We start from the raw sequence: 12,575 nt of genomic DNA, 5'->3' as shown, positions 1-12,575 counted from the left end.
GGTTCGAGCTCTGGACCGGGAAGATCCCATATGCCGCGGAGCAACTGAGCCCGTGCGCCACAACTACTCAACTACTGAAGCCCGCATGCCTAGAGCCTGTGCTCCGCAACAAGAGAAGGCACCGCAATGAGAAGCCCGTGCACCGCAGCAAAGAGTAGCCCCCGCTCGCAGCAACTAGAGAAAGCCCGCGCGCAGCAACGAAGACCCAACACAGCCAAAAATAAAATAAATTAAAAAAAAAAAACAAACTTGTTTTTGTTTTCAATTACCAATTTTATTTAATCTGTTTTAATTTGTTCTCAGGTCTACTTTTTCATATCTTCTCTCCTTCTCCCACCTTTAAATTCATTTTGCTCTTAAGGATTCCTCTAAAAGCCTCTCTTCTGTCATTTTCAGACTCCTCTCCTTATGTTCCTCCTTCTATATGTCTTCCTGTCTATAAATAAAAATTCTTTGTCACTGTTTCAAAACTTAAAAACGTTACCTTAGATTTGCCATTGCTGACAAGGCTACGGTGGGGGATGGGGAAGTAGCAATAGTGGGAGGAAGAGATATCATTTCCTTAAGAAATCTCGGCATAAATGACAAAATAGGGGGAACATCGATTAGTTGAGAACCAAAGTGCTAAATGAGTAGAAAGGCTACAAATGCAGCACTATTATGTGCTCCTCTCTTTGAATCTTTAGAGAGTTATGAGCAGTACATAGGCAGAGGGAAAAGGCAGTGACAGTGCTGTCTGCCAACTATTTCCATGTCTACTCCTTTTAGTCACAGGGTAGAACTAACTTCCACCTTGGTCTCCCTTCTTCTGGTCTCACTGTGGTAGATGGGAGCATGTAACTAGTCTTGGCCAATGAGTTCTGAATGAAAGTGAAACATGTCATATGTCATGACCAGACAAGAGCATTAAAACTGCCAACGTGAGACATTTCAGAGCCTTCTTTTCTCTTTCACATGGTAACTAGCAAAGCCTTAGATGCTTGCTGTTCTGTCAGTTTAGGATCTTGAGTGACTATGATGAGTAGAGGCTCCCTGCCAACCATGGTAGACAGAGAACAGGAACAAGAGGTAAACAAGAAGTAAACAAACTAACAAAAGTTAGTCTGTTATTCTAACCCCTTGTTTGTTACTGCAGCTTATCCTGATGGATAAATCTTTGCCAAGCAAAATGCAAAGCACTTTCTCACTGGAAAAAGAGACATATTAAAGTTCAATAGAAAAGGAAGTAATCAGAAGGTCACTAGTACCTTCCCATTAATAAACAATCAAGAAAAGTATTAGAACGATGTGATGGTTAATTCCATGTGTCAACTTGGGGGGTGTTTTGGGATGAGATTAACACTTAAATTGGTGAACTCTGGGCAATGGAACTGCCCTCCAGAAAGTGCCTCAACTAATCAGCTGAAAGCCTGAGCGGAACAAAAAGAATGGCATCTCCAAGCAAGGGGGAATTCTCCAGCAGGCTGCCCTCTGACTTCATCTGCACCATCAGTTCTGGTCTCCAGCCTGACTGCTTTTGAACTAGGACTGGAACTGGAACACTGGCTCTGTAGCCTCCAAACTCTAACACACACACACACACACACACACACACACACACACACACACACGGCCTGCTAGTTTTGTTTCTGTGGAGAACCCTGACTAAAGACAACAACTTTCAACACATAAAGGAAAGCAAATGTATAAATAAGCAGACAGAATTGTTATATTTAATAGCTGGAGTATTTGTTCCTATTAATTCTATTAGACACTTCTTGCTTTACCTAAAGGATGTGTTATTTCAATAAAATATTACTATATAGAACATATAAAGTATTACCACATAGTCTACATAAATGTTCTCTCAGTTACCAATCCTTCACCATTATCTAATGGTGGTTATTCAAAGCGAGGGTATCCTACCCTAAAAATCCTGAAAAGCCTATAAAAAAATCAAACATTCTAGTAACGAAATGTTGCAGGAAGTAGGAATTGTTTATAAGTGGGTCAGGTTACACTGAAAATGAAAAAATCTTGAGATTTAAAGTACAGCAGATTAGGGAGACCTAAAAAAGAGATCTGATTGTAGGTGATAACACAACTCTTCCTATTCTTTGCCCACAGGTAAGAAAGATACATGAGTTTTTAAACTCTTCCCTTTGAGCTGTGTACTGGTAATTATGCCATTGTCACTAAGCTACAAATCCATCATCTTACATTCCACCCGCTTTGTGATGCTGGGACAGTCATTCTACAAACCGTATTTCCTTTTCTCCAGCTACCTCACTCTTGGGTTCATCAATAGTGGGTACTAAATGGAGCCTGGAAAGTTGAAAGAGTGAAAGGGGGACTGATGCCTTATTCCTTATTTTTTTACTGGCCAACAGTTCTTAACTATGGCATTCACAGTTGGTTTCTTTCTTCAGCTTATTTTTGGCAATACCAGAACCAGCCTCTTCATGGCTGCTCAGTGATAGCAGCACTGGCTTAGGACTCTTTCCTCAGAAGTCTCAGACCAGGCACTGCGGGACCTCTTCTCCAAAACTTCTAGTTTCTGATAACTCTAATCTCTTCCCTTTGTTCCCCCAGAACCAGGGAAGTAGCTGCTTCCTGAAGTTACTATCTCTGTATTACATCAGTGCCCCCCTTCTGCTTTTTGAGTTCTCTAATACCTATTTAACAATCTCCTTGTATTATCGTCTCTCTTTTTAAACACTGGTTTCTGACTGACACAAGCTCCAAAATTAAAAATAAAAACACAAAATACTGTTAAAATTCTTTTTCAAATCATGAAATATGCTTTAAAAAAAGATAAAGTTCCTTGAAAATTATGTATACTCTACTTGATGCTACTGTGCTCTGAGATTTTACCATCAGATTATTAGCATTCAATTGCATTACAAAATAAAAGTTCAGGGTAAATTTATTACCTAGAAGTGGCATTTATCACTAATGCATTACCTCCAATGTAGTTCTCTACCTCAGAGATAAGGATGGGGTCTTAGACACATCTTACCAACTGCTTTCATAGAGAATGAGACCTGCTTTGAAGAATTGTATATGTTATGATATTTAGGTTTTAAATGAACATTATGATTTATAAGACATACCCTGAAATTCTATGCCTCCAATTCCGATATGGGTCATATAAACTTTCACAAAATGCCAACGCATGGATCACAAATTCTTCGATAGATGTCTGATCTGCCAATTCCTTCTCTTTTTTTTTGCTTTTTAACTGAGAATTTAAACATAAAATTATATGTACTTAAAAATGTTAAGCTGTATAACATACTGACCAACATCATTAAAAGACTACATGTTTCAAATAAGCCTAAGTTCCATTTGAGTGTGTAAAGGGTCAGTTAATCATATGGGTTGGATATAACCTCTCAAATTTTAAATATTTCCTAGGAAGGATTTCAAATGGATAGACAAACGTCTTTCCAAAAAAGCAGATGCTTTCAACAAGAGGGTTATTTGATGAATAAATAATAAATACATAAAATGACAAATTGTGTCATTTAAAATCGCCATTTATAAAACACTTCAACTTTTAAATTAAAATAACAAAATGTATTAATAATTGCTTGTCTACTTTCAGATAATTGCATAAGATGCCTGAAATATGTAAGTACCCACTGATAATTTTAATGATCTTCTCAGTTATTACCTCCTCTGAAAACATTTAACTTTACTATGACGTTTTTAAAAATAAAAACTAGTTACTCTCAGTAAAACAACAAAAAGGAATATATTAATTCACACCTACTTGTTGAATATAGAGTGTTGTCATAGTGATAACATGATTGATATACGAGCAAGTCCCAATTTCTTCTACATTAGATAGATTTCTGTGAGAAAAATAAAAGAATAGCCATATATTTATTACATATGAATAGTGAGAAAAATGCATGCTCATGAATTCAGGTTGGTTTTCAGAACACGTTGGCAAATGAAATACAAGTAACAGTCATTAAAACTTAAAATCAATATGGTTATATAACTGCTTTCCCACTGAGAATGCAAAACACACCTCAACCACCATTTAACTACTATAAACAGAGAAGGTTTAAGAAAGACATACCAATTAGCATTTTTTTATTATAAAAAATTGGACAATATCACAAAGTAGAAATAGAAAAGAAAAAGTCACTAATATTCTTACAACCCCAAAGTTAGCAACTATATACATTTTGGATTATTTCTTTCCAGGTTTGTTTTTATTTTCCTATGTACATTTTTAGCTTGGTTTTTTGTACATATCGTTGCCTTTATAACTCATGTGGTGCAGTTTTATAGTTATCATCTTGCTTTCTGAAATTATAGTTCCCCTTTTAGACTCATAATATATCTCCTCATCTATATTAAAAAGCCTTGAGAGAAGGGTGGCATCTATACATACTCCAAGAGGGCATAGTGCATGCCTTGTTTAAAGCAGTGTATCAACAAGTGCCTGGTGTTTAATTAAAATATGGCCCTCATTTTTACTCCATTTTTAATAAGACTGAGGTATGACACGTAAAATGCTAACATGTACTCTTACCTAATATCACCAGTCTTTTTCTGGGCATACTAAAAAAAAATTCTGTTAAGACAAAAAACTCTATTGTGTTCTGAGACATTGTGACCTTGAAAAATACTTTATATCTTAAAATCCAGTAAATGCTAAAGGAACAGGAAAAATTAACTAAATTAATGAACTTAGTGTAAGAAGCCAGAATAGCATGACATCTTTGAGAAAGCAAAGAGTAAAGGCAGAGGTAAAATTCAAAGCCCCTGTGGAGGATTCTGGGCAAATAGCCAAGTGAGAAGAACCAGGAATCTGTCTCCCAACCTAGACAGTTACACTGTCAAAATCAGTTTGATGTAACTATTTTGGAACCCTTGAGTCTCTGTTAAAGTCTGGCAACTTCTATGGGAAGATCTGGATGATAAATTGCAATTAATGTCCTAAATTCTGTTCAATTTCAGCTATTAGCACAGTAGCAGCTATCAATCTGCCACCCCCAGACATGTGGTAAGCAGCTGTGCCCATGGTCCAGGAGTAGCTTGCTAACAGCTTGAAGAAACCAATATGGGCAAAAAGGACCCTGTCCTCAACAAACTGGAGATCGTGCTCTGATCACTGATTGCTCCTTCTGATTATAGAGGTGCAGACAAAGAGGCAGGCAGGCACTGATATTGCACATCCCCACCACTTGTTACAAGCCCCTCCCCCTCTGGCTGAAGTAATTTCCAGGGGACTTAAAGGCCATTTCCCTTTCCCCCTTCATCTTTTTGTTTTTTCCCCTTTTGGGAGCCAGATGTTAAAGACTAGGACATTCAAAAATAATGGCATAAATGGGGAAAATTAGAGAGTGACCACACATGCTAAGGGAAAGGGTCAGAGGAGATCTGAGCAGACCTTATGTTTGCAACTCAGGTTGATCCTCAGCATAGAGACAATCTGTAATGATCAAAAAATAAAACAAATAAACAAAAATAACAACAAAAAGCAGCAAACCCCAGGAAAGGGGGTAAATCTGATTTTCAGAGTTACCACATTCTTAGATTCAAATGTCCAGTATTCAATTAAAAACAAAAATCAGAAGGCATACAAAGAAATAGGGGAATATGGCCCAGTCAAAAGAAAAACAGAGATCAACAGAAACTCCCTGAAAAAGATCTATTAGACAAGACTTCAAAATAACTGTCTTCAAGATGCTCAAAGTATCAATACTAAAGGAAGATGTGTAGAAAGTCAAGAAATTAATGGGTAAACAAAATGGAAATATCAGTAAGGAGATTAAAAAAAACTAAAAAGAAACCAGAAAGAAATTCTGGAACTACAATCACTATAATGAAAAATTCACTAGAGGAATTCAAGGGTAGATCTGAGCTGGCAGAGTAAAGAATCAGTGAACTTGAAGACAGCACAATGGAAATTATCAAGTCTGAACAACACAAAGAAAAAAGATTGAGTCTAAAAAAAAGAAGAGAAAGAAAAAGGGAAAGAGAGAATATTTAAAGAAATTATCGCTGAAAATTTCCCAAATTTGATGAAGGACATGAATATGAACAGCCAAGAAGCTCAACGAACTCCAAATAAGGTGAACTCAAAGACACCCACACTGAGACACACGTTATAATCAAACTTTCAAAAGACAAAGAGGCTATCTTGAAAGTAGGAAGAGAGAAGCAAATCATCACATATAAGGGATCTTCAATACAATTATCAGCAGATTTCTACTAAGAAACTTAGGCCAGAAGATAGTGAGAGGATACACTGAAAGTGCTAAAAGAAAAAAGCTGTCAACCAACAATCCTGTATCTGGCAAACTATCCTTCAAAAGTGAGGGAGAAATAAAGACATTCCCAGAAAACAAAAGGTAATGGAGTCTGTGATCACTCAATCTACCCTACAAAAAATGCTAAACACTGTCCTGCAGGGTGAGAGGTAAGGACACTACCCAGCAACTCAAAGCTGCATGGAAAACTAAGATCTCAATGAAGGTAAATAAATGGGCAATTATAAAAGCTAGTATTATTGAAACAATGATTTGTAATTGTATTCTTTGTTTTTATATAATTTAAGAGATTATATTTAAAGAAAAAAATTGTTCAGGTAAAAACTAGTATTACTGTAACTTTGGTATGTAATTCCAAATCTTGTTTCACACATAATTTGAGACTAATGCATCTAAAATAACTATTAGCTTATGTTTTGGGGCAAACATTGTGTAAATGTAATTTTGTGACATCAACAACCAAAAGGAGTAGGGACAGAGCCATAAAAGAGCAGAGCTTTTGTATGTTATTGATATTAAAGTGGTATAAATTCAAATTAGAATGTTATAACTTTAGAATGTTAAATGTAACACCAATGGTAACCACAAAGAAAATATCTACAGAATGTATAGAAAAGAGTATGATAAAGGGGACATCCCTGGTGCCAGTGGCTAAGACTCCACGCTCCCAGTGTAGGGGGCCCGGGTTCAATCCCTGATCAGGGAAGTAGAACCCTCATGCTGCAACTAAAAGATCCGACATGCTGCAACTAAGACCTGGTAGAGCCAAATAAATAAATAAACAAATATTACAAAATAAATAAATAAATAATGAAATGCTCGTTATAAAAAAAAAGAATATGATAAAGGAATTTAAATCACCACAATGAGAAGCCCGTGCACCGCTACGAAGAGCAGCCCCCGCTCGCCACAACTAGAAAAAGCCCATGCACAGCAATGAAGACCCAAAACAGCCAAAAAATAAATAAATTAAAAAAAAAAAAAAAAAACACCTTATGTTTTAAGGCATAAGGAAAACAAATAGCACAGTAAAAGAAGTAAATTCCTCCTTAGGAGTAATTACTTTCAATGTAAATGGATTAAAGTTTCCATTCAAAAGACACGAGACTGAATGGTGCTGATGAACGAGTGGCATGGCAGGAATAAAGACGCAGATGTTGAGAATGGACTTGAGGACACAGGGCACAAAGTGGAGACTGGGATGTAGTAACAGAGTAGCACTGACATATATACACTACCAAATGTAAAACAGATAGCTAGTGGGAAGCAGCCACATAGCACAGGGAGATCAGCTCTGTGCTTTGTGACCACCTAGAGGGGTGGGATAGGGAGGGTGGGAGGAAGGCTCAAAAGGGAGGGGATATGGAGATATATGTATGCATATAGCTGATTCATTGTGTGGTACAGCAGAAACTAACACAACATTGTAAAGCAATTATACTCCAATCACGATGTATTAAAAAAAAAGAAGAGGTTGGCAGAATGGATACAAACTCAGGATCCAACTATATACTGCCTACCTGATGTCCAAGGACACAAACAGGTTGAAACTGAAAGCAGAGGAAAAGATATTCCATGCAAAAAGTAACTCAAAGAGAGCAGAGGGCTGACATACAAATATCAGACAAAATAGGCTTTCAGCCAAAAAAGGTTACATGAGACAAAGAAGGACATTATATATTTTTAAAGCTACAGGAGGCAAAGTCAAGATGGCATACTAGGAGAACGCGGAATACGCATCTACACACAACTAGGGCACCTACCAGGCACCGGCGGGGGACCACAGACACCTAAGGGGATGGGAGGAACCCCCAGTGAGGGAGTAGGATGTGGGGCGTGGGGGGAGTGATGGGAGAGGAGAAGTGGAGGTGGGATGGGCCTGATGCCCCTGAGGGGCAGCTGGGGGAGGGGAAGGGATCCCACACCCGAAGGAGGAAATTGGGGAACCACTGGGAGGGCAGAGGTTCAAAAGGGGGCATGGCCAGGTTTCTCCTGCCCACTTGGTCCCCCAGGAATCTGCTGAGATCCTGGGCCTGATCCTCTGTGCACCGAGGCCCCTTCCAGCTGAGGGGGTCCTGAGGGAGTAGGAGGGAGGGAAGGGGGAGCAAAAGCAAAGGCTGGACCTCTGGGACCGGCACCCCTGAGGGGTGGCTGGGGGAGGGGAGGAGTTCCTAAACCCAGCAGGACCCACCCACGGTTAGGGGTCCAGCAGCGATGGAGGAGACCATGGGGGAGACGGTGGGGAAGGGGCACGAAGGAATGGAAGGGAATGCAGTCTGTGCCTTCCCTGTCCACTTAGGTACCAGGAAGCCTGTTAGGCCCCAGGCCTAATCCTCTGCCCTCAGAGCCTCTCTCCTGCCACGCAGAACCCAAGCTCCACCCTTACACCCCAAATCAGGGCCGTACCTCTACACTCAGAGATCCCCCTCTGAGACCCCCTCCAATGCACTGGGCCTAAACCCCACCCACACACCCTCACTCAGGGCCTTACCTCCAAACTCCCTAACTCCACACTCCAGAGACCCTCCTTTCCATGTGCTGCCTCTCCCCTTCCAGAAAGGTCCTAAGCAGAGGCCCTACCCTATGCTTGAACATCACCCTGTCTAGGCCCCACCCCCAGGGCGTTTCCAACTGCCTGGGTCCTAAACTTAGTACCGGCCCCATGCTCAAAACTCATCCCCCCACCTGACTAGGTCCCGCACCACCCTAAAACCAGCCCCTGCCGAAATTCCACCCCTGCCTAAACTTTGCCCCCTACAGCCAAGGTTTTATTTTTTTTTTCTTTTTTCCACTTTTAGATCAGGGTTCTGTTTTACCTTGTTAATTCATTGTTGTCGATTCTTTTATATTTTTATTTTTCCTAAAAATCTTTTTTCCTGAGGAAGTGGGAGGGAGGGAAGGGGAGCAAAAGTAAGGGCCGGACCTCCGGGACCGGCACCCCTGAGGGCTGGCTGGGGGAGGGGAGGAGTTCCTAAACCCAGCAGGACCCACCCACGGTTAGGGGTCCAGCAGCGATGGAGGAGACCATGGGGGAGACGGTGGGGAAGGGGCACGAAGGAATGGAAGGGAATGCAGTCTGTGCCTTCCCTGTCCACTTAGGTACCAGGAAGCCTGTTAGGCCCCAGGCCTAATCCTCTGCCCTCAGAGCCTCTCTCCTGCCACGCAGAACCCAAGCTCCACCCTTACACCCCAAATCAGGGCCGTACCTCTACACTCAGAGATCCCCCTCTGAGACCCCCTCCAATGCACTGGGCCTAAACCCCACCCACACACCCTCACTCAGGGCCTTACCTCCAAACTCCCTAACTCCACACTCCAGAGACCCTCCTTTCCATGTGCTGCCTCTCCCCTTCCAGAAAGGTCCTAAGCAGAGGCCCTACCCTATGCTTGAACATCACCCTGTCTAGGCCCCACCCCCAGGGCGTTTCCAACTGCCTGGGTCCTAAACTTAGTACCGGCCCCATGCTCAAAACTCATCCCCCCACCTGACTAGGTCCCGCACCACCCTAAAACCAGCCCCTGCCGAAATTCCACCCCTGCCTAAACTTTGCCCCCTACAGCCAAGGTTTTATTTTTTTTTTCTTTTTTCCACTTTTAGATCAGGGTTCTGTTTTACCTTGTTAATTCATTGTTGTCGATTCTTTTATATTTTTATTTTTCCTAAAAATCTTTTATTTTTCTAGTTTTATTTTATTCTTTATACTTTGTTAACATTCTCTCATTTTGGCTTGTTCCCCCCCTTTTTTATTTTTCTTTTTACTGTTGTAGTTTATTTGACCCCGTTGGATTTGTTTCAATTATAGTTTTATTTTTCCTAATATATTTTTTATCTTTCTAATTTTTTTTTGTTTTATATTCTTTCATATTGTACTCCTCCTTTTCTTCTTCCCTTTTTTTTTTTTTTTTTTTTTATTTAACCACACCACGAAGCTTGCAGGATCTTGGTTCCCAGGCCAGGAGTTGGGCTCCTGTGGTGGGAGCTCCAAGTCCAAGCCGCTGGACTAATCTTAAACCCCAGGGAACATTAATCGGAGTGAGGTCCCCGGGGAGGTCCTCATCTCAGCACCAAGACCTGGCTCGATCCAACTGCCTGCAAACTCCAGTGCTGGATGTCTCAGGCCAAACAACCAGTAAGACAGGAATACAGCACCACCCATTAAAAAAAAAAAAAGAAACGACAAAAAAATATGCTACAGATGAAGGAGCAAGGTAAAAACCTACAAGACCAAATAAATGAAGACAAAATAGGCAACCTACCTGAAAAAGAATTCAGAGTAATGATAGTAAAGATGATCCAAAATCTCAGAAACAGAATGGAGAAAATACAAGAAACATTTAACAAGGATCTAGAAGAACTAAAGAGCAAACAAACAGTGATGAACAACACAATTACTGAAATTAAAAATATTCTAGAAGGAATCAATAGCAGAATAACTGAGGCAGAAGAACAGATAAATCAGCTGGAAGATAAAATGGTGGAAATAACTGCTAGGGAGCAGAATAAAGAAAAAAGAATGAAAAGAATTGAGGACAGTCTCAGAGACCTCTGGGACAACATTAAATGCACCAATATTCGAATTATAGGGATCCCAGAAGAAGAAGAGAAAAAGATGGATCTGAAAAAAAAAAAACAAAAAAAAACAAAGAATGGATCTGAGAAAATATTTGAAGAGATCAGAGTCGAAAACATCCCTAACATGGGAAAGTAAATAGTCAATCAAGTCCAGGAAGCACACAGAGTACCACACAGGAAAAACATGCCAAAACACATATTAATCATAGAGAAACATGCCAAAACACATATTAATCAAACTATCAAAAATTAAGTACGAAGAAAAAATATTAAAAGCAGCAGGAAAAGCTACAAATAACATACAAGGGAATCCCCATAAGGTTAACAGCTGATCTTTTAGCAGAAACTCAGCAAGAGAGAAGGGAATGGCAGGACATATTTAAAGTCATGAAAGGGAAAAAACCTACAACCAAGATTACTCTACCTAGCAAGGATGTCATTCAGATTTGATGGAGAAATTAAAACCTTTACAGATAAGCAAAGGTCAAGAGAATTCAGCACCAACAAACCAGCTTTACAACAAATGCTAAAGGAACTTCTCTAGGCAGGAAACACAAGAGAATGAAAAGACCTACAATAACAAACCCAAAACAATTAAGAAAATGGTCATAGGAACATACATATCGATAATTACCTTAAGTGTAAATGGATTCAGTGCTCCAACCGAAAGACACAGACTGGCTGAATGGATACAAAAACAACACCCGTATATATGCTGTCCACAAGAGACCCACTTCAGACCAAGGGACACATACAGAATGAAAGTGAGAGGATGGAAAAAGATAATCCATGCAAATGGAAATCAAAAGAAAGCTGGAGTAGCAATTCTCATATCAGACAAAATAGACTTTAAAATAAAGACTATTACAAGAGACAAAGAAGGACACTACATAATGATCAAGGGATCAATCCAAGAAGAAGATATAACAATTGTAAATATTTATGCACCCAACATAGGAGCACCTCAATACATAAGGCAAATGCTGACAGCCATAAAAGGGGAAATCGATGGTAACACAATAATAGTAGGGGAAGTTAACACCCCACTTTCACCAATGGACAGATCATCCAAAATGAAAATAAATAAGAAAACACAAGCTTTAAATGACACATTAAATGAGACGGACTTAATTGATATTTATAGGACATTCCATCCAAAAACAACAGAATACACTTTCTTCTCGAGTGCTCATGGAACATCCTCCAGGATAGACCATATCTTGGGTCACAAATCAAGCCCTGGTAAATTTAAGAAAATTGAAATTGTATCAAGTATCTTATCCGACCACAATGCTATGAGACTAGACATCAATTAAAGGAAAAAAACTGTAAAAAATACAAACACATGGAGGTTAAACAATATGCTACTAAATAACCAAGAGATCACTGAAGAAATAAAAGAGGAAATCAAAAAATACCTACAAACAAATGACAATGAAAACACGATGACCCAAAACCTATGGGATTCAACAAAAAAGGTTCTAAGAGAGAAGTTTATAGCAATACAAACCTACCAAATCAAGCCCTGGTAAATTTAAGAAAATTGAAATTGTATCAAGTATCTTATCCGACCACAATGCTATGAGACTAGACATCAATTAAAGGAAAAAAACTGTAAAAAATACAAACACATGGAGGTTAAACAATATGCTACTAAATAACCAAGAGATCACTGAAGAAATAAAAGAGGAAATCAAAAAATACCTACAAACAAATGACAATGAAAACAC

General features: G+C 39.4%; 1 protein-coding gene across 3 annotated transcripts in view; it reads right to left on the bottom strand.

Annotated features, from left to right (window-relative positions):
• Window positions 1-12,575, bottom strand: part of NBEAL1 (neurobeachin like 1) — a 181,364-nt gene that overhangs the window by 136,850 nt on the left and 31,939 nt on the right. For all 3 annotated transcript variants that reach the window (XM_055089508.1, XM_024124568.3, XM_024124569.3), the window contains exons 5-6: window positions 3,755-3,836; window positions 3,093-3,220 (exon numbers count right to left, since the gene is read on the bottom strand). In XM_055089508.1, coding sequence (XP_054945483.1) covers window positions 3,093-3,220; window positions 3,755-3,836 — 210 coding nt within the window. The remainder of the gene's footprint in view (window positions 1-3,092; window positions 3,221-3,754; window positions 3,837-12,575) is intronic.

Source organism: Physeter macrocephalus, chromosome 2 (genome assembly GCF_002837175.3).
Source record: "Physeter macrocephalus isolate SW-GA chromosome 2, ASM283717v5, whole genome shotgun sequence".
NCBI lineage: Eukaryota > Metazoa > Chordata > Mammalia > Artiodactyla > Physeteridae > Physeter > Physeter macrocephalus.
This window is presented reverse-complemented; position numbering and strand designations above follow the sequence as displayed.